Source organism: Panulirus ornatus, chromosome 30, assembly GCF_036320965.1.
Source record: "Panulirus ornatus isolate Po-2019 chromosome 30, ASM3632096v1, whole genome shotgun sequence".
NCBI classification, from domain to species: Eukaryota; Metazoa; Arthropoda; class Malacostraca; order Decapoda; family Palinuridae; genus Panulirus; species Panulirus ornatus.
Genome location: NC_092253.1, coordinates 25,469,906 through 25,494,229, shown reverse-complemented (window position 1 = coordinate 25,494,229; position 24,324 = coordinate 25,469,906). Strand labels below are relative to the sequence as shown.

Sequence of the window (24,324 nt, the reverse complement as noted above, 5' to 3'; positions counted from 1 at the left end):
AAGTCTGTCTTATACACGCCTATCCATTAACACGTACTCCAGTAATGCCCTTTGACCATCTCTCCTACTCACATACGTATACTTGTGTATGTCTCTTTTTAAACTAGATATTCCCAATCATCAGTCCTTTTTCCGTACACAAATCCACTGGCTCTTCAGTATTAACATTTACAACAAGTAATTAGTCAGATTTCAGTAAGAAGAGTTCTACAATATATAAAAAGCTCCATCTATTCTCACAAAGCACTCTCTGGGTAACACTAATATTCCAATATTTGTTAGAAGTAGGCTAAGCAGTGTGAAACTACATTTGAGTAATGGCTGTCTCACTGGTGGTTCATGGCACTGCTTAGACATGGAAAACTCTCATATTGCTGTAAAGAGAAAATAGAATTTTTTTAATCTAATATTCTTTTGCCAAAAATCATACTTTTTTCATTGTTAACTAGAAGTAGTTTGGCAGCTTATTTATTCACTTGACGACACTGGGTTATTTTAATGTAAACTCTTATTTATGTATCACAAGTTAAACTTACCAGAAGTTACAGTAAGTGGCATCAGTGCAGCAACTCACACACCTCTATCTGAGGAGCTGAATCCACCAAACTCTTGAGGAGAAGAAACTCCACTGGACTCACTGTCAGGAGCACCACCACCACCATCATTATCATCAGCAATAGCAGGACCAGCTCTCCTAGCGCTACCTCCAGTAAGGAGAGACACGTATTTAGTGAATCGTTTTTGTTCATTTTCCTATCGGACACTGCTTATACCTATTTCACTTATTTCAAAACTGCAGCAGCTATACCAGCACCTCACACATCTTCACTTGCTGAGTTGTATGCATCAAACTTTGAGGATGAAGCTTCACTGGACTCAGCAGTACTACCACCACAACCAGCTCATGCTGTGGCAACCGCAGTAAAGAAAAAGACAAATTTAGTCAAGGTGTTCATCTTTTGAATGCTCAACCAGACATTTACCTATGTACATAACATATTTAGACAGAGACTAATCCAGTCAGTTTTTGTTTATTTTTTATTGGATACTTCTTATATCTCCCACTTCACAAATTTCAAAACTATAAAAAACTAACTAACCTTTGTTAAAGTGCAGGTATGAGGTGATAGCCCTCTGCTTCTGAGGTGCCAAGGCCTTGTCCAAGAGTCTGTTTAGAGTACTGCTGTACCGATGGATGTTGTCCATTACTTCCATACCATGATCCATCTCCATAGTGAGTGTTTTTGCTTCATTCATGTGAAACATGAGCAGTTGAAGGCCAGCATTCATCCAGCTGATCTATTCCTTTGGTGTTGGGTCATCCTCAACTGCTGCCTCCTCCTCCTCCTGCTCAAGCCGCTTTGCATTTTCCACCAGTACCAAATGTAAACCCTGGGCTGAGGATGATGTGAGAGTTCTCTTTAGACAAGAGTTTGAATTTGCCCACTAAGTATGCTCACTTAGGGATTCATATCTTCTGGCAGTCACTGATCAGCAATGAATTATCGAAAAACTGACTGCGAAATTTCTAAAAACAGGTTTATAATAAAGATACATGCAAAGTCGTAAAAGAATTTCAATCATGACTGCTGTGTATTTTTTTGTTTATACTTTTTCACTGTTTCCTGTGTTAGTGAGGTAGCACCAAGAGCAGACAAAAAAGAAAAAAGCCGCATTTACTCATATCCCTTCACTTGCTGTCACATGCAATGCATTGAAACATAGACCCCAATCCACAGGCCTCACAAACCTTTCCATGGTTTTCCCTGGCTGCATCACATTCCCTGGTTCAGTCCTCTCACAGCATGTTGACCCCAGCTTACCACATCATTCCAGTTTACTCTATCCCATGCATGCCTTTAACACTCCAGCATGTTCCATCCCTCATCATTCAAAGGGTAGTCTTTCCAACTTCATCCTTCCAACTCCACTTCTGATGGGAGTTCCCAAAGGGAACAGGCATCAAAGATATAGATAGGTAGATAGATAGATGGATTATTCACATTTACTCTCATCTTCACCTTTCACATACTTCCTAACTCAGTCAGCAACTTTTCAGCTTCTCACTTGAATCTGCCATCAGTGCTGTGTCATCAGCAAACAACTGACTCACCCTCTCCCACAGAGTGCATATCTGCCCTTTCTCCAAGAATCTTGCCTTTACCTCCCTCACCACCCCATCAGTAAACACATTAAACAACCATGGTGTCACCAGATACCCATCTACTGCAGATTAAATGTCCTCTCTTCCTACTTGCTCACATGCCTTACACCCTTGATAAAAACTTCTCACTATTTCATGAAACTCTCCTTTACCATATATTCGTAGGACCTTTTGCAAGTCAGCTCTTTAAACCCTATCATGAGCTTTTTCCAGATCCATGAATGCCACATACAAATCCTTCTCTGTATTTCTTATACATATTCTTTAAAGCAAACTCCTGATCCAGACATCCATTACCATTTCTGAAACCATATTGTTCCTCCTCAGTATGATGCTCTGTACATACCTTCACCTTCTCAATCACCACTCTCCTACTACATCTTGTCAGGTAAACTCAACAAACTCTTACCTCAGTAGATGAACATTCACCTTTGTCCTCCTTGCCTTTATATAGTGGTACTATTCATGCATTCTGCCAGGGCTCAGGCATCTCCATGCTCCATACATACACTGAAAATCCTAACAAACCAATCAGCAGCATAGTCACCCTATTCATTAAGAAATTCACTTATAATGCCATCCACTCCAGCCACCTTGCCACATTTCATCTTAAGCAAGGCTTTTACCACCTTTCTCATTTCATCACCACACTTTCCATGATGTTATATGGGCCTCTTTCTAAGTATTACCCTGATTCATTTTAGGCTCCCAATCCACCGAGGGAAACAGATAGATAAATAAAATATCTTCTAATTCATAGAAATACAGTTGAATATGTGATGTAGCTGTATGGACTGATTTCAAGGCATTTCCCTATTACTATTTTAGGCTCAGAATCTATATGTGAAACCAGGTCATATGAAGTGGTCAGGGAAAACCTCAGAAAGGCTTGTGGGCTCATCTGAGGACAGAGGGCTCTGGTTCTGGTACAATTTACATGACAGCTAGGGAGTGAATGTGAGGAAGCAGGACTAATCTTCATCTGTTCCTGATGGTACCTTGCTAATACAGGAAATGACACAAAAGAATAGAAAATACTGTGCAACATCCCAAGCTTTTGGAAAGCAGAATTTGTGATGTTAACTACCATCCTACAAATACATACTAAGAGATTTTGCAAAGACCAGCACTTGGCACTTACTGCAATGCTTGATTGTTGTATTGTCCTGTTTTTCTTATCTGCCACTTCTATTTATCTCATATCTTGCTTTTTGTTTGATGCTCTTTTTTGAGCTGCTACCCGTCTTGAATAATACTCAATTCTCGACTCGTCTGGTATTGTTTTCAACTATGAGTCAAACTTTCTTTTTAATGTTTCTGTGGTAACTCTATGTACATTTCTTAGTTCTCCTGGTATGGCATTAAATGATAATTCCAGCTTCCTCACTGGTTATTCATATATTTTTGTCTGGTGCCTTTTTAGTACATTTCCAGGTAGTACACTTGATCTGATGATTATTTATCTACCTTAGTGAGTTGCTTTCATGCCTAGTGTGTTGCTTTTAATTCCTTCTATTTGTTGCTAGGTATGTATTATTATATATCATTCTGTGTGTGAAAGAAGAAAGCTAAGAGTAAATGTGAATAAGAGCAAGGTTATTATATTCAGCAGGGTTGGGAGACAAGTCAGTTGGGAGGTAAGTTTGAATGGAGAAAACTGGAAGAAGTGAAGTGTTTTAGATATCTGGGAGTGGATTTAGCAGCGGAAGTGAGTCACAGGGCGGGGGAGGGGGCGAAGGTTGTGGGAGCGTTGAAGAATGTGTGGAAAGCGAGAACATTATCTCGGAGAGCAAAAATGGGTATGTTTGAAGGAATAGTGGTTCCAACAATGTTATATGGTTGCAAGGCATGGGCTATAGATAGGGTTGTGTGGAGGAGGGTGGATGTGTTGGAAATCAGATGTTTGAAGACAATATGTGGTGTGAGGTGGTTTGATTGAGTAAGTAATGAAAGGGTAAGAAAGATGTGTGGTAATTAAAAGAGTGTGGTTGAGAGAGCAGAAGAGGGTGTTTTGAAATGGTTTGGTCACATGGAGAGAATGAGTGGGGAAAGATTGACAAAGAGGATATGTGTGTCAGAGGTGGAGAGAATGAGAAGTGGGAGACCAAGTTGGAGATGGAAAGATGAAGTGAAAAAGATTTTAAGCTATCGGGGCCTGAGCATACTGGAGGGTGAAAGGCATGCAAGGAATAGAGTGAATAGGAACGATGTTGTGTACTGGGGTTGACGTGCTGTCACTGGATTGAACTAGGGCATGTGAAGTGTCTGGGGTAAACCTTGGAAAGTTTTGTGGGGCCTAGATGTGGAAAGAGAGCTGTGGTTTTGGTGCATATGACAGCTAGAGTCTGAGTGTGAACAAATGTGGCCTTTGGTATCTTTTCCTAGCGCTACCTCGCATCTGCGCATGGGAGGGGCACCGGTGCCATTTCATGTGTGGCAGGGTGGCGATGAGAATGGATGAAGGCAGCAAGTATGAATATGTACAAGTGTACATATGTATATGTCTGTATGTTTATGTATGTATACGTTGAAATGTATAGGTATGTATATGTGCGTTTGTGGGCATTTATGTATATACATGTGCATGTGGGTGGGTTGGGCCATTCTTTGTCTATTTCCTTGTGCTACCTCGCTAACGTGGGAGACAGCGACACAGTATAATAGAAATATAAATGAAATATCATTTAGTCTCTCTGGACTGTATTGTTCAACTTCTGTCTTTTATGATGTCTCATATGCTCTAGTCCATTGATTTAGATTATAAAGTGTTTTTGAATCATCTCAGTTTGGTTTATTTCAGTCTGCTTAACTGGTGACCATAGGACATTTATGTCACTTGGTTGATTGTCCCATGACCTATTTGTTGAATTTCTCTTTTGTTGAAATGTGTTAGAATTTTTTTTGGCCAATTTGTATATATTAATCAGATCTTTGCAATTTTTCTTTGATATTCATTTTCTCCTGTTATAATGTGCACTCATATCATCTGCAAAACATGTAGCCATACTCAAGTTTACATAGTTTACATTCTTATCAGTCACATATCTTGCTTACAAATAGTATAAAGGATACTGTGGGACACCTGAAAGAACATCCTCTTTAACAATCTTGTTTATGTTTGCAACTTTAGTAGACTCCCCATTAACTGGCATCGTAGGGACCTTTGATGGTGTTGGTCATACTAATTTTCCAGATATGAAAGTGAATAAAAACTGACTATTGGGAAATTTAGAAAGATAATAAATATGCTCTGTGGAAGGTATTAAGAATATATGGTGTGGGAGGCAAGTTGTTAGAAGCAGTGAAAAGTTTTTATCGAGGATGTAAGGCATGTGTACGTGTAGGAAGAGAGGAAAGTGATTGGTTCTCAGTGAATGTAGGTTTGCGGCAGGGGTGTGTGATGTCTCCATGGTTGTTTAATTTGTTTATGGATGGGGTTGTTAGGGAGGTGAATGCAAGAGTTTTGGAAAGAGGGGCAAGTATGAAGTCTGTTGGGGATGAGAGAGCTTGGGAAGTGAGTCAGTTGTTGTTCGCTGATGATACAGTGCTGGTGGCTGATTCATGTGAGAAACTGCAGAAGCTGGTGACTGAGTTTGGTAAAGTGTGTGAAAGAAGAAAGTTAAGAGTAAATGTGAATAAGAGCAAGGTTATTAGGTACAGTAGGGTTGGGGGTCAAGTCAATTGGGAGGTAAGTTTGAATGGAGAAAAACTGGAGGAAGTAAAGTGTTTTAGATATGTGGGAGTGGATCTGGCAGCGGATGGAACCATGGAAGCGGAAGTGGATCATAGGGTGGGGGAGGGGGCGAAAATTCTGGGAGCCTTGAAGAATGTGTGGAAGTCGAGAACATTATCTCGGAAAGCAAAAATGGGTATGTTTGAAGGAATAGTGGTTCCAACAATGTTGTATGGTTGCGAGGCGTGGGCTATGGATATCGTTGTGCGCAGGAGGATGGATGTGCTGGAAATGAGATGTTTGAGGACAATGTGTGGTGTGAGGTGGTTTGATCGAGTAAGTAACGTAAGGGTAAGAGAGATGTGTGGAAATAAAAAGAGCGTGGTTGAGAGAGCAGAAGAGGGTGTTTTGAAATGGTTTGGGCACATGGAGAGAATGAGTGAGGAAAGGTTGACCAAGAGGATATATGTGTCGGAGGTGGAGGGAACGAGGAGAAGTGGGAGACCAAATTGTAGGTGGAAAGATGGAGTGAAAAAGATTTTGTGTGATCGGGGCCTGAACATGCAGGAGGGTGAAAGGAGGGCAAGGAATAGAGTGAATTGGATCGATGTGGTATACCGAGGTTGACGTGCTGTCAGTGGATTGAATTAGGGCATGTGAAGCGTCTGGGGTAAACCATGGAAAGCTGTGTAGGTATGTATATTTTGCGTGTATGGACGTATGTATATACATGTGTATGGGGGTGGGTTGGGCCATTTCTTCGTCTGTTTCCTTGCGCCACGTCGCAAACGCGGGAGACAGCGACAAAGCAAAAAAATAAATAAATAAATAAATAAACATGATGTATCACCACAGAACAATACAATTATTAATTGCCATACTTGAAAATGTACAGGAGCTTCTTGATAAATTTATTATATGTTTTCCTTATATGGTGTTAATCTGAATGAAATTACTTTGAAGCCAACTTTAGATATAATGGTGTCCATATGTTCCTGAGGAGTATTTTGTGTGTTTTCCTGGTGCTACCTCGCTGATGCAGGGGATGGCGATGCTGTTTCCTCTGAGATGGGGTGGCATCAGGAATTGATGAAGGCAAGTGAGCATGAATACGTACATGTGTATATATGTATATATATGCATATGGGTATATGTTGATATGTATATGTATGTGTATGAGTGTGTATGTATATGTGTGTGTATATGAGTGGATGGGTCTATCTTCATCTATTTCCTGGAGCTACCTCACTGATGTGGGAAAAGGCGATCAAATATGATAAATGAATTATGAATAACTTTCTCTTATATGCTGCTCTATGTGTTGCTTAAATACATTGATGCTTATCTACTATATAGATAAATCACTTTGCATTTATCAATAGGCCTTCATATATTATAACCGCATGAACGCATTGGTTTTAAGTCAACACTCAAAAAGTGGAGGAGAGCATAGGAAGATTGCAGTGCCTTTGTCATTTGCTGTAATTCTAGATGCATGGACAAGGAAACATTGCGAGTGCCACATTGTTTGCCCTTGTAGGTTAGCCAAAAAGTTGAGGATTGAAATACATGTTTGATACAGGAACTACCTGTATTAATCTCATTTTTATAATGTATGGAAAACCGTGTGGTGTAAATTGATAGTAATTAAGATACAATACAGTACAATATAATGAAATCTTGTGAACTGATGATACAGCAGTTCCAGAGTTTCAGAATGATAATTTATGAGAAAACTCTGGCTGGCAACAATGCACTTAAGAAATTTTTGCTATTACAAATCAAAACAAACTGTCTCTGTAATTACCTTTTGTGCTATAAGGAGAGAGAGCTCCTAAGTGATTGATATATGAATATCATATTTGTAATGCATCTAGCAGTGCAAAAAGTTGGTCTGGGGAAGAGTATAGAACATATCCTAATTGATATTGTGTTAAAACAGGTCTGGAGGAAGAGGTAAGGAACATCATCCTATTGCTGTCTCATGGGATTTTAAAGGAAATTTTTTTATGAGTCGTAGAATTAAGTGTCGTCTGTGCAGATGATTTCTCAAGGGGAACAGTTTGATAGTGTTGTTGTTTTGGGTTTTCATACAGAGAAAAATTGAACAGTGCCATTGTTGTAGATTTTCTGATTAGACGAGTCACAGATAAACATGAATTCACTGGACTTTTAATTTTCTGTTGGTTAGACATTCTTTAACATCATTTTTACTACTTTCCTGATTAACTTTTTCAGTTGCTTTTACAAAATTTAGGAAAACAGTATCCATTTTTTCCCTTTCATATGCATTCATGTATGTCAAAGTGTGCAAGTAATTGTGTCTGTATGCTTTTCCTGGTACAAAACTGTGCTTGCTTTCTTTTTTGAGATTGTTGTCTATAAGATTTTTCATTATGCATTTCTTTATTACTTTCTCAAACATTTTGATTACATGTGATATTAGGCATACTGGTAGACTGTTCTGGCAGCAACTTGGATCCCTCTTTTGTACTGGTGGTATGTAAGCAGTTTTGCGTATATCTTCCTTGCCAAATTGGTCAGTGGTTGTCTCAGTAGAATTCTAAGGGGTTTGGCTATTGTTTTCTTCTTTTTCCAGAAGTCTGGCAAGGATTCTTTTAGGTTCTGGTGCTGATTTATTTCTGAATTAGAAATTGCCTGAAATTGCCTCAGTTTTTTCTCCCTCTATTATGTTAAGTGTCATTAAGTGCATATTCATAATAGTCATTAGATTTATGATTATATACATATATTCATATTTATATATGTAGCATTTATGGATCTGGAGAAGGCATATGATAGAGTTGATAGAGATGCTCTGTGGAAGGTAATAAGAATATATGGTGTGGGAGGTAAGTTGTTATAAGCTGTGAAAAGTTTTCATTGAGGATGTAAGGCATGTGTACGTGTAGGAAGAGAGGAAAGTGATTGTTTCTCAGTGAATGTTGGGGTGTGGCAGGGGTGCGTGATGTCTCCACGGTTGTTTAATTTGTTTATGGATGGGGTTGTTAGGGAGGTGAATGCAAGAGTTTTGGAAAGAGGGGCAAGTATGCAGTCTGTTGTGGATGAGAGAGCTTGGGAAGTGAGTCAGTTGTTGTTCGCTGATGATACAGCGCTGGTGGTTGATTCATGTGAGAAACTGCAGAAGTTGGTGACTGAGTTTGGTAAAGTGTGTGAAAGAAGAAAGCTGAGAGTAAATGTGAATAAGAGCAAGGTTATTTGGTACAGTAGGGATGAGGGACAAGTCAAATGGGAGGTAAGTTTGAATGGAGAGAAACTGGAGGAAGTGAAGTGTATTAGATATCTGGGAGTGGATTTGGCAGCGGATGGAGCCGTAGAAAAATATATACATATCTATACATCTCAATGTATACATATATATATACACACACAGACATATATGTATATACCCATGTACATAATTCATACTGTCTGCCCTTATTCATTCCTGTCGCCACCCTGCCACACATGAAATGACAACCCCTTCCCCCCACATGTGCGCAAGGCAGTGTTAGGAAAGAGACAACAAAGGCTACATTCGTTCACACTCAGTCTCTAGCTTTCATGTATAATGCACTGAAACCACAGCTCCCTTTCCACATCCAGGCCCCACAAAGCTTTCCATGGTTTACCCCAGACACTTCACATGCCCTGGTTCAATCCATTGACAGCACGTCGACCCCGATATACCACATCGTTCCAATTCACTTTATTCCTTGCACACCTTTCACCCAACTGCATGTTCAGGCCCAGATCACTCAAAATCTTTTTCACTCCATCTTTCCACCTCCAATTTGGTCTCCCACTTCTCCTTGTTCCCTCCACCTGAGACATATATCCTCTTTGTCAATCATTCCTCACTCATTCTCTTCATGTGACCAAACCATTTCAAAACACCCTCTTCTGCTCTCTCAACCACACTCTTTTTATTACCATACATCTCTCTTACCCTTTCATTACTTACTCGAGCAAACCACCTCACACCACATATTGTCCTCAAACATCTCATTTCCAACACATCCACCTTCCTCTGCACAACACTATCTATAACCCACGCCTCGCAACCACATAACATTGTTGGAAGCACTATTCTTTCAAACATACCCATTTTTGCTTTCCAAGATAACGTTCTCAACTTCCACACATTTTTCAATGCTCCCAGAACTTTTGCCCCCTTTCCCGACCGTATGATTCACTTCCATTTCCAAGGTTCCATCCGCTGCCATATCTACTCCCAGATATCTAAAACACTTCACTTCCTCCAGTTACTCTCCATTCAAACTTACCTCCATTTGACTTGTCCCTCAACCCTACTGTACCTAATAACCTTGCTCTTATTGACATTTACTCTCAGCTTTCTTCTTTCACACACTTTACCAAACTCAGTCACCAACTTCTGCAGTTTCTCACCCGAATGAGCCACCAGCGTTGTATCATCAGCGAACAACAACTGATTTACTTCCAAAGCTCTTTCATCCACAACAGACTGCATACTTGCCCCTCTTTCCAAAACTCTTGCATTCACCTCCCTAACAACCCCATCCATAAACAAATTAAACAACCATGAAGACATCACACACCCCTGCCGCAAACCAACATTCACTGTGAACCAATCACTTTCCTCTCTCCCTAGACGTACACATGCCTTACATCCTTGATAAAAACTTTTCACAGCTTCTAACAGTTTACCTCCCACACCATATATTCGTAATACCTTCCACATAGTATCTCTATCAACTCTATCATATGCCTTCTCTAGATCCATAAATGCTACATACAAATCCATTTGCTTTTCTAAATATTTCTCACATACATTCTTCAAAGTAAACATCTTATCCACACATCCTCTACCACTTCTGAAACCACACTGCTCTTCCCCAGTCTGATGCTCTGTACATGCCTTCACCCTCTCAATCAATAACCTCCCATATAATTTCCCAGGAATACTCAACAAACTTGTACCACTGTAATTTGAGCACTCACTTTTCCAACACATCCACCCTCCTCCGCACAACTCTATCTATAGCCCACGCCTCGCAACCATATAACATTGTTGGAACCACTATTCCTTCAAACATACCCATTTTTGCTTTCTGAGATAATGTTCTCGCCTTGCACACATTTTTCAATGCTCCCAAAACTTTCGCCCCCCTCCCCCACCCTGTGACTCAATTCCACTTCCAAGGTTCCATCCGGTGCCAGATCCACTCCCAGATATCTAAAACACTTCACTTCCTCCAGTTTCTCTACATTCAAACTTACCTCCCAATTGACTTGTCCCTCAACCCTACTGTACCTAATAACCTTGCTCTTATTTACATTTACTCTCAGCTTTCTTCTTTCACATGCTTTACCAAACATAGTCACCAGCTTCTGCAGTTTCTCACCCGAATCAGCCAACAGCGCTGTATCATCAGCGAACAACAACTTACTTTCCAAACTCTCTCATCCACAACAGACTGCACACTTGCCCCTGTTTCCAAAACTCTTGCATTCACCTCCCTAACAACTCCATCCATAAACAAATTAAACAACCTTGGAGACATCACGCACCCCTGCTGCAAACCGACATATGTGGTATGTATGTATGACTGGTAATAAAAAGAGTGTGGTTGGGAGAGCAGAAGAGGGTGTTTTGAAATGGTTTGGTCACATGGAGAGAATGAGTGAGGAAAGATTGCCAAAGAGGATATATGAGTCAGAGATGGAGGGAATGAGGAGAGGTGGGAGATCAAATTGGAGGTGGAAAGATGGAGTGAAAAAGATTTTGAGTGATCAGGGCCTGAACATGCAGGAGGGTGAAAGGCGTGCAAGGAATAGAGTGAATTGGAACGATGTGGTATACTGGGGTGGATGTGCTGTCAATGGATTGAACCAGGGTATGTGAAGCGTCTGGGGTAAACATGGAAAGTTTTGTGGGGCCTGGATGTGGAAAGGGAGCTGTGGTTTCGGTGCATTATAAATGACAGCTAGAGACTGAGTGTGAATGAATGTGGCCTTTATTGTCTTTTCCTAGCGCTACCTCATGTGCATGCGGGTCATTTTATGTGTGGCAAGGTGGCGACAGGAATGAATAAAGGCAGTAAGTATGAATTTTGTACATGTGTTTATATGTATATGTCTGTGTATGTATAGGTATGTATATGTACGTGTGTGGATGTGTATGTATATACATGTGTATGTGGGTGGGTTGGGCCGTTCTTTCGTCTGTTTCCTTGCGCTACCTCGCTAACGCAGGAGACAGCGACAAGGTATGATAAATACATAGATATATATATATGGAATTTATTAAAAAACCTGATGACTGTGTTGTGGACTGGGTGGTGAGGATATTCAATGTATGTATGGCTCATGGTGAAGTGGGTGGGTTGGGCCATTCTTTTGTCTGTTTCCTTGCGCTACCTCACTAAAGTGGGAGACAGCGTCAGAGTGTAATAGATGAAAAGAAATGATATATAGTATGCGTATATAAGCAGAAGAGATAGACAGAGTGTTATTGGATTACGTGCTGATTGATAGGCGCGTGAAAAAGAGACTTTTGGATGTTAATGTGCTGAGAGGGGTAACTGGAGGGATGTCTGATCATTATCTTGTGGAGGTGAAGGTGAAGATATGTAAAGGTTTTCAGAAAAGAAGAGAGAATGTTGGGGTGAAGAGAGTGGTGAGAGTAAGTGAGCTTGGAAAGGAGACCTGTGTGAGGAAGTATGAGGAGAGATTGAGTGCAGAATGGAAAAAGGTGGGAGCAAATGACGTAAGGGGAGTGGGGGAGGAATGGGATGTATTTAGGGAAGCAGTGATGGCTTGCGCAAAAGATGCTTGTGGCATGAGAAAGGTGGGAGGTGGGCAGATTAGAAAGGGTAGTGAGTGGTGGGATGAAGAAGTAAGATTGTTAGTGAAAGAGAAGAGAGAGGCATTTGGACGATTGCTCAAAATCTTTTTCACTTCATCCTTCCACCTCCAATTTGGTCTCCCACTTCTCCTCCTTCCCTCCACCTCTGACACATATCCTCCTTGTCAATCTTTCCTCACTCATTCTGTCCATGTATCCAAACCATTTCAACACACCTTCTTCTGCTCTCTCAACCACATTCTTCCTAATACCACATATCTCTTTTACCCTTTCATTATTTACTTGATCAAACCACCTCACACATTTAATTTCCATCACATTCACCCTCCTCCGCATAATCCTATCTATAGCCCATGCCTTGCAACCATATAACAATGTTCCTTCAAACAAACCCATTCTTTCTCTCTGAGATAAAGTTCCTGCCTTCCACACTTTCTTCAATGCTCCCAGAACCTTTGCCTCCTCCGCCATTGTGTGACTCACTCCCTTTTCCATTTGCTCCACCTGCTGCTAAGTCCACTCCCAGATATTTAAAACACTTCTTTTCCTTCTTTTTTTCTCCATTCAAACGTACCTCCCAATTGACTTGTCCCTCAACCCTAATGAATCTAATAGCCTTGCTCTTATTCACATTTACTCTCAACTTTCTTCTTTCACACAGTTTACCAAACTCAGAACCTCTGCAGTTTCTTGCCCAAATCAGCCACCAGTGCTGTATCGTTAGGGAACAACAATGGGGACATCAAACAGCCCGTCACTATTGCCTCTTCACTCTTATTTGAGCTGTCTTCAAAGTCTTTGAGAATCTCCTTGAATCTCATTCTCTTAAATACTTTGAATATTTATCCCATCTTTCAGATCATCAGTATGCCTTTCATTTTATCCTGGTGAGGTACGCTTAGTTCTTTCCTTTCCTAAAAAATCTAATTTTGGCAAACCTTTTGATGTCTCTAAAGCTTTTGAAAAGATGATGCTTAGGTCTTTAATCATTAAACCTCATTTTTCTGGCTTTTTTTCCTTCTGTTCTTTGATGAATAGTTTCATCTCTGCTCAATCCATCTTAGTAGTGACAAATGAAGTGACTTCTTGCTTTTTTCCTGTCATCGGTTGCATCCCTCAGGATTCTGTACTATCATCTATGCTCTTTCTTCAGCCTGTAACCCTATTCATTCATATGCCAATGATTCTATTTTGTATTTTTCAACTTGATTTTCTTTCTCTCTCTTTGATACTCATTTGTTATCTGTTTACTGAATATATTTCCTTTCCTTATTCAGACTTGTGCTGCATCTCCAATTAAGGAAATATGAAACTGGTTGGATTCATCAGTGCATGAATGCAAAATCCAATTATTCTTCTTTTCACATTTTATTTGTTTCTTACAATGCATTCAAAACACTACAATTTAACCTTGCATGAATAGAAAACATATTAGGCATAAGCACATCCTGTACTGTATCCTGAAAACCCAACATAATAATTATCACAAAATCTTTACAAAAGATAGGGCTATTGGTGTTAGAATAATATTTCTTGTAATCAGCTTCTCCACATGTACAGGGATCTATTTAGCCTCAGTATGGGGCCCTGCTCGTTTATATGGAGTAGCTGTTCTTCCATCTCTAATTTAGCCAGAGTGGGATCAAAAGCCGTATGACCTCTCATAGTGTCACCTTTCTTCAGCCATCCCTTTCCATTTACCATAATTTTTACAGGTAATATTTTAGCCATTGCTCTGATGGGCTTCTGTTTGTGTTCCAGCCCCTAAAACCTGAACATATGGTGCACAATGGAGTGCTTCTATGCTTAATATTTGTATGGAGACCAACAACAATGAGGATTGGTTATAATAACTTTTCCTTTCCATGTTCAGTGAAACTATTCAATTTTCTTTTATCTTTCCCTCTTCCTATAACACTTCCTGTTTTATTTTTTGTAAACTTATTTCACATTTTTAGATTACATACTTTAGCCCATGCCCTGTTAGCCTTTATAAAGAAAATGCTGTACATCATGCCTTGCATCAATAGGTCATTGCAATAGAATAGACTGAAAATGATATATTTGAATGCATGAATATTTCTTTCATGAATGTGGTCATGATTATTCTTATTTAATTCTTTTTTACAGTCGTCACATCCCATAACTGGAGTGCATCGGTGGTCATTTCTTGGGACAGGCGATCTTGCTCAGACTGCTGTGAAAAAAAGAACTAATGAGAAGGAGAAGTGGACATGCCAGAATTGCAAGTTAGTACTAGTATTAAAAAGCAATTTTATAGGAAGTTTGTTGTGAGTTACATGGAGTAGTAGAAGTAAATGGAAAGTAAACTGCAGGTAATGTAGATAGGTGGCTGATATCATAAGATGCTTTAAATTTCTTCATATTTATGTTTGATTCATGTCTCTGTCTGAAGCTATAGGTATTATATCTCTTTCAACTAAGGGACTTCAGAGACTGATTGTAGGTATATAGAAGGCTGTGTGAAAAACACTTTTTCAGCATGAAAACATAAAAAAAGTTGTTCTGACACTCTCAACTACCCAGGTCAACCCCCACAACCTGACCCTCCTTAATCACTCTCCCTTACAAGGGTTACATCCAGACATAGCTGACAGTGCTAGGCCTAGATAGATTGGTGTTGTATGGCAGGAACCAAGTGTGATGTTGGGATTTAAATGATTTTATTAAGTACTAGCATATGATGAGGTGGATTGTGTACATGAAACATGTTGTGCCACATGTATGGAAAAATTACCTGTTAAATAAAATGATATGAACTCTTTCTGAAGTGCGATTTCACCTTCATACTATCATACTATGTATAAGTCTGTGTATGTATATATATATATATATATATATATATATATATATATATATATATATATATATATATATATATGTATACCTTGAAATGTATAGGTATGTATATGTGCTTGTGTGGACGAGTATGTATATACATGTGTATGTGGGTGGGTTGGGCCTCGCTAATGTGGGAGACAGGGACAAAGTATAATAAAGTAAGTATGATATATATTTATTTATTTATTGTTATACTTTGTCGCTGTCTCTCGCGATAGCGAGGTTAGTGAGGTAGTGCAAGGAAACAGATGAAAGAATGGCCCAACCCACCCACATTCACATGTATACACATACATGTCCACACATGCACATATACATACCTATACATTTCAACGTATACATATATATATACATACACAGACTTATACATATATACACACATGTACATAATTCATACTTGCTGCCTTTATTCATTCCCGTTGCCACCCTGCCACACATGAAATGACGCCCCGTTCCCCCCCACACGTGCTCGAGGTAGCGCTAGGAAAAGACAAAGGCCACAATCGTTCACACTCAGTTTCTGGCTGTCATGTATAATGCACCGAAACCATAGCTCCCATTCCACATCCAGGCCCCACAAAACTTTCCATGGTTTACCCCAGATGCTGCACATGCCCTGGTTCAGTCCATTGACAGCATGTCCACCCCAGTATACCACATTGTTCCAATTTACTGTATTCCTTGCACGCCTTTCACCCTCCTGCCTGTTCAGGCCCCAAACACTCAAAATCTTTTTCACTCCATCCCTCCACCTCCAATTTGGTTTCCCACTTCTCCTCGTTCCCTCCACCTCTGACACATTTATCCTCACTCATTCTCTCCATGTGACCAAACCACACTCTTTTTATTACCACACATCTCTCGTACCCTTCCATACTTACCCGATCAAACCACTTCACACCACATATTGTCCTCAAACACCTCATTTCCAAAACATCCACCCTCCTCTGCACAACCCCATCTATAGCCCACACCTCGTAACCATATAACATTATTGGAATCACTATTCCTTCAAACATACCCATTTTTGATATTACATGTGTGGTGGGGTGGCGATGGGAATGAATAAAGGCAGACAGTATGAATTATGTACACGTGTAGATATGTATATGTCTGTGTGTGTATATATATATATGTATACGTTTTGATGTTTAGGCATGTATATTTGCATGTGTGGACGTGTATGTATATGCCTGTGTATGTGGGTGGGTTGGGCCATTCTTTCGTCTGTTTCCTTGCGCTACCTTGCTAACGCGGGAGACAGTGACAAAGCAAAATAATAAAAGAATATAATATATTATGGATGGGGTTGTTAGGGAGATGAATGCAAGAGTTTAGGAAAGAGGGGCAAGTATGAAGTCTGTTGTGGATGAGAGAGCTTAGGAAGTGAGTCAGTTGTTGTTCGCTGATGGTACAGCGCTGGTGGCTGATTCATGTGAGAAACTGCAGAAGCTGGTGACTGAGTTTGGTAAAGTGTGTGAAAGAAGAAAGTTAAGAGTAAATGTGAATAAGAGCAAGGTTATTAGGTACAGTAGGGTTGAGGGTCAAGTCAATTGGGAGGTAAGTTTGAATGGAGAAAAACTGGAGGAAGTAAAGTGTTTTAGATATGTGGGAGTGGATCTGGCAGCGGATGGAACCATGGAAGCGGAAGTGAATCATTGGGTGGGGGAGGGGGCGAAAATTCTGGGAGCCTTGAAGAATGTGTGGAAGTCGAGAACATTATCTTGGAATTCAAAAATGGGTATGTTTGAAGGAATAGTGGTTCCAACAATGTTGTATGGTTGCGAGGTGTGGGCTATGCATAGAGTTGTGCACAGGAGGGTGGATGTGCTGGAAATGAGATGTTTGAGGACAATGTGTGGTGTGAGGTGGTTTGATCGAGTAAGTAATGTAAGGGTAAGAGAGATGTGTGGAAATGAAAAGAGCGTGGTTGAGAGAGCAGAAGAGGGTGTTCTGAAATAGTTTGGGCACATGGAGAGAATGAGTGAGGAAATATTGACCTAGAGGATATATGTGTCGGAGGTGGAGGGAACGAGGAGAAGTGGGAGACCAAATTGGAGGTGGAAAGATGGAGTGAAAAAGATTTTGAGTGATCGGGGCCTGAACATGCAGGAGGGTGAAAGGCGGGCAAGGAATAGAGTGAATTGGATCGATGTGATATACCGGGGTTGACGTGCTGTCAGTGGATTGAATCAGGGCATGTGAAGCGTCTGGGGTAAACCATGGAAAGTTGTGTGGGGCCTGGATGTGGAAAGGGAGCTGTGGTTTCGGGCATTATTGCATGACAGCTAGAGACTGAGTGTGAACGAATGGGGCCTTTGTTGTCTTTTCCTAGCGCTACCTCGCACACATGAGGGGGGATGGGGATGGTATTCCATGTGTGGTGAGGTGGCGATGGGAATGAATAAAGGCAGACAGTGTGAATTGTGTGCATGGGTATATAGGTATGTGTCTGTGTGTGTATATATATGTGTACATTGAGATGTATAAGTATGTATATTTGCGTGTGTGGACGTGTATGTATATACATGTGTGTGGGGGTGGGTTGGGCCATTTCTTTCGTCTGTTTCCTTGCGCTACCTTGCAAACACGGGAGACAGCGACAAAGCAAAATAAAAAATATATATAAAAGCTTTGCGGAAGATGAAAGCCGGCAAGGCAGCAGGTTTGGATGGTATTGCAGTGGAATTTATTAAAAAAGGGGGTGACTGTATTGTTGACTGGTTGGTAAGGTTATTTAATGTATGTATGACTCATGGTCATACAGTGGTTGAACCATTTTGTGACATTCATTTTTTTTCATTCATTTCAAGCTAGAAGTTTCAGTTTTCTAAATTGTTTCTTACATTTTTCATATGTATATATAGGTATGTGTGTGTGTGTGTGTATATGTGCGTATGTATGTGTATGTGTGTGTATGTGTATATGTATATATATATGTATATTATCCCTGGGGATAGGGGTGAAAGAATACTTCCCACGTATTCCTCGCATGTCGTAGAAAGCGACTAGAGGGGACGGGAGTGGGGGGCCAGAAATCCTCCCCTCCTTGTATTAACTTTCTAAAATGGGAAACAGAAGAAGGAGTCACGCGGGGAGTGCTCATCCTCCTCGAAGGCTTAGAGTGGGGTGCCTAAATGTGTGTGGATGTAACCAAGATGTGAAAAAAGGAGAGATAGGTAGTATGTTTGAGGAAAGGAACCTGGATGTTTTGGCTCTGAGTGAAACGAAGCTCAAGGGTAAAGGGGAAGAGTGGTTTGGGAATGTCTGGGGAGTAAAGTCAGGGGTTAGTGAGAGGACAAGAGCAAGGGAAGGAGTAGCAATACTCCTGAAACAGGAGTTGTGGGAGTATGTGATAGAATGTAAGAAAGTAAATTCTCGATTAATATGGGTAAAACTGAAAGTTGATGGAGAGAGGTGGGTGATTATTGGTGCATATGCACCTGGGCATGAGAAGAAAGATCATGAGAGGCAAGTGTTTTGGGAGCAGCTGAATGAGTGTGTTAGTGGTTTTGATGCACGAGACCGGGTTATAGGGATGGGTGATTTGAATGCAAAGGTGAGTAATGTGGCAGTTGAGGGAATAATTGGTATACATGGGGTGTTCAGTGTTGTAAATGGAAATGGTGAAGAGCTTGTAGATTTATGTGCTGAAAAAGGACTGATGATTGGGAATACCTGGTTTAAAAAGCGAGATATACATAAGTATACTTATGTAAGTAGGAGAGATGGCCAGAGAGCGTTATTGGATTACGTGTTAATTGACAGGCGTGCGAAAGAGAGACTTTTGGATGTTAATGTGCTGAGAGGTGCAACTGGAGGGATGTCTGATCATTATCTTGTGGAGGCTAAGGTGAAGATTTGTATGGGTTTTCAGAAAAGAAGAGTGAATGTTGGGGTGAAGAGGGTGGTGAGAGTAAGTGAGCTTGGGAAGGAGACCTGTGTGAGGAAGTACCAGGAGAGACTGAGTACAGAATGGAAAAAGGTGAGAACAATGGAAGTAAGGGGAGTGGGGGAGGAATGGGATGTATTTAGGGAATCAGTGATGGCTTGCGCAAAAGATGCTTGTGGCATGAGAAGAGTGGGAGGTGGGTTGATTAGAAAGGGTAGTGAGTGGTGGGATGAAGAAGTAAGAGTATTAGTGAAAGAGAAGAGAGAGGCATTTGGACGATTTTTGCAGGGAAAAAATGCAATTGAGTGGGAGATATATAAAAGAAAGAGACAGGAGGTCAAGAGAAAGGTGCAAGAGGTGAAAAAAAGGGCAAATGAGAGTTGGGGTGAGAGAGTATCATTAAATTTTAGGGAGAATAAAAAGATGTTCTGGAAGGAGGTAAATAAAGTGCGTAAGACAAGGGAGCAAATGGGAACTTCAGTGAAGGGCGCAAATGGGGAGGTGATAACAAGTAGTGGTGATGTGAGAAGGAGATGGAGTGAGTATTTTGAAGGTTTGTTGAATGTGTTTGATGATAGAGTGGCAGATATAGGGTGTTTTGGTCGAGGTGGTGTGCAAAGTGAGAGGGTTAGGGGAAATGATTTGGTAAACAGAGAAGAGGTAGTGAAAGCTTTGCGGAAGATGAAAGCCGGCAAGGCAGCAGGTTTGGATGGTATTGCAGTGGAATTTATTAAAAAAGGGGGTGACTGTATTGTTGATTGGTTGGTAAGGTTATTTAATGTATGTATGACTCATGGTGAGGTGCCTGAGGATTGGCGGAATGCGTGCATAGTGCCATTGTACAAAGGCAAAGGGGATAAGAGTGAGTGCTCAAATTACAGAGGTATAAGTTTGTTGAGTATTCCTGGTAAATTATATGGGAGGGTATTGATTGAGAGGGTGAAGGCATGTACAGAGCATCAGATTGGGGAAGAGCAGTGTGGTTTCAGAAGTGGTAGAGGATGTGTGGATCAGGTGTTTGCTTTGAAGAATGTATGTGAGAAATACTTAGAAAAGCAAATGGATTTGTATGTAGCATTTATGGATCTGGAGAAGGCATATGATAGAGTTGATAGAGATGCTCTGTGGAAGGTATTAAGAATATATGGTGTGGGAGGCAAGTTGTTAGAAGCAGTGAAAAGTTTTTATCGAGGATGTAAGGCATGTGTACGTGTAGGAAGAGAGGAAAGTGATTGGTTCTCAGTGAATGTAGGTTTGCGGCAGGGGTGTGTGATGTCTCCATGGTTGTTTAATTTGTTTATGGATGGGGTTGTTAGGGAGGTAAATGCAAGAGTTTTGGAAAGAGGGGCAAATATGAAGTCTGTTGGGGATGAGAGAGCTTGGGAAGTGAGTCAGTTGTTGTTCGCTGATGATACAGCGCTGGTGGCTGATTCATGTGAGAAACTGCAGAAGCTGGTGACTGAGTTTGGTAAAGTGTGTGGAAGAAGAAAGTTAAGAGTAAATGTGAATAAGAGCAAGGTTATTAGGTACAGTAGGGTTGAGGGTCAAGTCAATTGGGAGGTGAGTTTGAATGGAGAAAAACTGGAGGAAGTGAAGTGTTTTAGATATCTGGGAGTGGATCTGGCAGCAGATGGAACCATGGAAGCGGAAGTGGATCATAGGGTGGGGGAGGGGGCGAAAATTCTGGGAGCCTTGAAGAATGTGTGGAAGTCGAGAACATTATCTCGGAAAGCAAAATTGGGTATGTTTGAAGGAATAGTGGTTCCAACAATGTTGTATGGTTGCGAGGCGTGGGCTATGGATAGAGTTGTGCGCAGGAGGATGGATGTGCTGGAAATGAGATGTTTGAGGACAATGTGTGGTGTGAGGTGGTTTGATCGAGTGAGTAACGTAAGGGTAAGAGAGATGTGTGGAAATAAAAAGAGCGTGGTTGAGAGAGCAGAAGAGGGTGTTTTGAAATGGTTTGGGCACATGGAGAGAATGAGTGAGGAAAGATTGACCAAGAGGATATATGTGTCGGAGGTGGAGGGAACGAGGAGAAGAGGGAGACCAAATTGGAGGTGGAAAGATGGAGTGAAAAAGATTTTGTGTGATCGGGGCCTGAACATGCAGGAGGGTGAAAGGAGGGCAAGGAATAGAGTAAATTGGAGCGATGTGGTATACTGGGGTTGACGTGCTGTCAGTGGATTGAATCAAGGCATGTGAAGCGTCTGGGGTAAACCATGGAAAGCTGTGTAGGTATGTATATTTGCGTGTGTGGACGTATGTATATACATGTGTATGGGGGGGGGTTGGGCCATTTCTTTCGTCTGTTTCCTTGCGCTACCTCGCAAACGCGGGAGACAGCGACAAAGTATAATAAAAAAAAATAAAGATAACTCATGGTGAGGTACCTGAGGATTGGCGGAATGCGTGCATAGTGCCATTGTACAAAGGCAAAGGAGATAAGAGTGAGTGCTCAAATTACAGAGGTATAAGTTTGTTGAGTATTCCTGGCAAATTATATGGGAGGGTATTGATTGAGAGGGTTAAGGCATGTACAGAGCATCAGATTGGGGAAGAGCAGTGTGGTTTCAGAAGTGGTAGAGGATGTGTGGATCAGGTGTTTGCTTTGAAGAATGTATGTGAGAAATACTTAGAAAAGCAAATGGATTTGTATGTAGCATTTATGGATCTGGAGAAGGCATATGATAGAGTTGATAGAGATGCTCTGTGGAAGGTATTAAGAATATATGGTGTGGGAGGCAAGTTGTTAGAAGCAGTGAAAAGTTTTTATCGAGGATGTAAGGCATGTGTACGTGTAGGAAGAGAGGAAAGTGATTGGTTCTCAGTGAATGTAGGTTTGCGGCAGGGGTGTGTGATGTCTCCATGGTTGTTTAATTTGTTTATGGATGGGGTTGTTAGGGAGGTGAATGCAAGAGTTTTGGAAAGAGGGGCAAGTATGAAGTCTGTTGGGGATGAGAGAGCTTGGGAAGTGAGTCAGTTGTTGTTCGCTGATGATACAGTGCTGGTGGCTGATTCATGTGAGAAACTGCAGAAGCTGGTGACTGAGTTTGGTAAAGTGTGTGAAAGAAGAAAGTAAAGAGTAAATGTGAATAAGAGCAAGGTTATTAGGTACAGTAGGGTTGAGGGTCAAGTCAATTGGGAGGTGAGTTTGAATGGAGAAAAACTGGAGGAAGTGAAGTGTTTTAGATATCTGGGAGTGGATATGGCAGCGGATGGAACCATGGAAGCTGAAGTGGATCATAGGGTGGGGGAGGGGGCGAAAATTCTGGGAGCCTTGAAGAATGTGTGGAAGTCGAGAACATTATCTTGGAAAGCAAAAATGGGTATGTTTGAAGGAATAGTGGTTCCAACAATGTTGTATGGTTGCGAGGCGTGGACTATGGATAGAGTTGTGCGCAGGAGGATGGATGTGCTGGAAATGAGATGTTTGAGGACAATGTGTGGTGTGAGGTGGTTTGATCGAGTAAGTAACGTAAGGGTAAGAGAGATGTGTGGAAATAAAAAGAGCGTGGTTGAGAGAGCAGAAGAGGGTATTTTGAAATGGTTTGGGCACATGGAGAGAATGAGTGAGGAAAGATTGACCAAGAGGATATACGTGTCGGAGGTGGAGGGAACGAGGAGAAGAGGGAGACCAGATTTGAGGTGGAAAGATGGAGTGAAAAAGATTTTGTGTGATCGGGGCCTGAACATGCAGGAGGGTGAAAGGAGGGCAAGGAATAGAGTAAATTGGATCGATGTGGTATACTGGGGTTGGCGTGCTGTCAGTGGATTGAATCAAGGCATGTGAAGCGTCTGGGGTAAACCATGGAAAGCTGTGTAGGTATGTATATTTGCGTGTGTGGACGTATGTATATACATGTGTATGGGGGGGGTTGGGCCATTTCTTTCGTCTGTTTCCTTGCGCTACCTCGCAAACGCGGGAGACAGCGACAAAGTATAATAAAAAAAAATAAAAATGACTCATGGTGAGGTACCTGAGGATTGGCGGAATGCGTGCATAGTGCCATTGTACAAAGGCAAAGGGGATAAGAGTGAGTGCTCAAATTACAGAGGTATAAGTTTGTTGAGTATTCCTGGCAAATTATATGGGAGGGTATTGATTGAGAGGGTGAAGGCATGTACAGAGCATCAGACTGGGGAAGAGCAGTGTGGTTTCAGAAGTGGTAGAGGATGTGTGGATCAGGTGTTTGCTTTGAAGAATGTATGTGAGAAATACTTAGAAAAGCAAATGGATTTGTATGTAGCATTTATGGATCTGGAGAAGGCATATGATAGAGTTGATAGAGATGCTCTGTGGAAGGTATTAAGAATATATGGTGTGGAAGGCAAGTTGTTAGAAGCAGTGAAAAGTTTTTATCGAGGATGTAAGGCATGTGTACGTGTAGGAAGAGAGGAAAGTGACTGGTTCTCAGTGAATGTAGGTTTGCGGCAGGGGTGTGTGATGTCTCAATGGTTGTTTAATTTGTTTATGGATGGGGTTGTTAGGGAGGTGAATGCAAGAGTTTTGGAAAGAGGGGCAAGTATGAAGTCTGTTGGGGATGAGAGAGCTTGGGAAGTGAGTCAGTTGTTGTTCGCTGATGATACAGCGATGGTGGCTGATTCATATGAAAAACTGCAGAAGCTGGTGACTGAGTTTGGTAAAGTGTGTGAAAGAAGAAAGTGAAGAGTAAATGTGAATAAGAGCAAGGTAATAATATTAGGTACAGTAGGGTTGAGGGTCAAGTCAATTGGGAGGTGAGTTTGAATGGAGAAAAACTGGAGGAAGTGAAGTGTTTTAGATATCTGGGAGTGGATATGGCAGCGGATGGAACCATGGAAGCGGAAGTGGATCATAGGGTGGGGGAGGGGGCGAAAATTCTGGGAGCCTTGAAGAATGT

The 24,324-nt window shown here is 41.1% G+C and overlaps 1 protein-coding gene across 1 annotated transcript in view; it reads left to right on the top strand.

Moving 5' to 3' along the window:
- sol (small optic lobes) overlaps positions 1–24,324 on the top strand; it is a 193,110-nt gene that overhangs the window by 28,295 nt on the left and 140,491 nt on the right. The window contains exon 3 of the mRNA XM_071680008.1: positions 14,818–14,936. Coding sequence (XP_071536109.1) covers positions 14,818–14,936 — 119 coding nt within the window. The remainder of the gene's footprint in view (positions 1–14,817; positions 14,937–24,324) is intronic.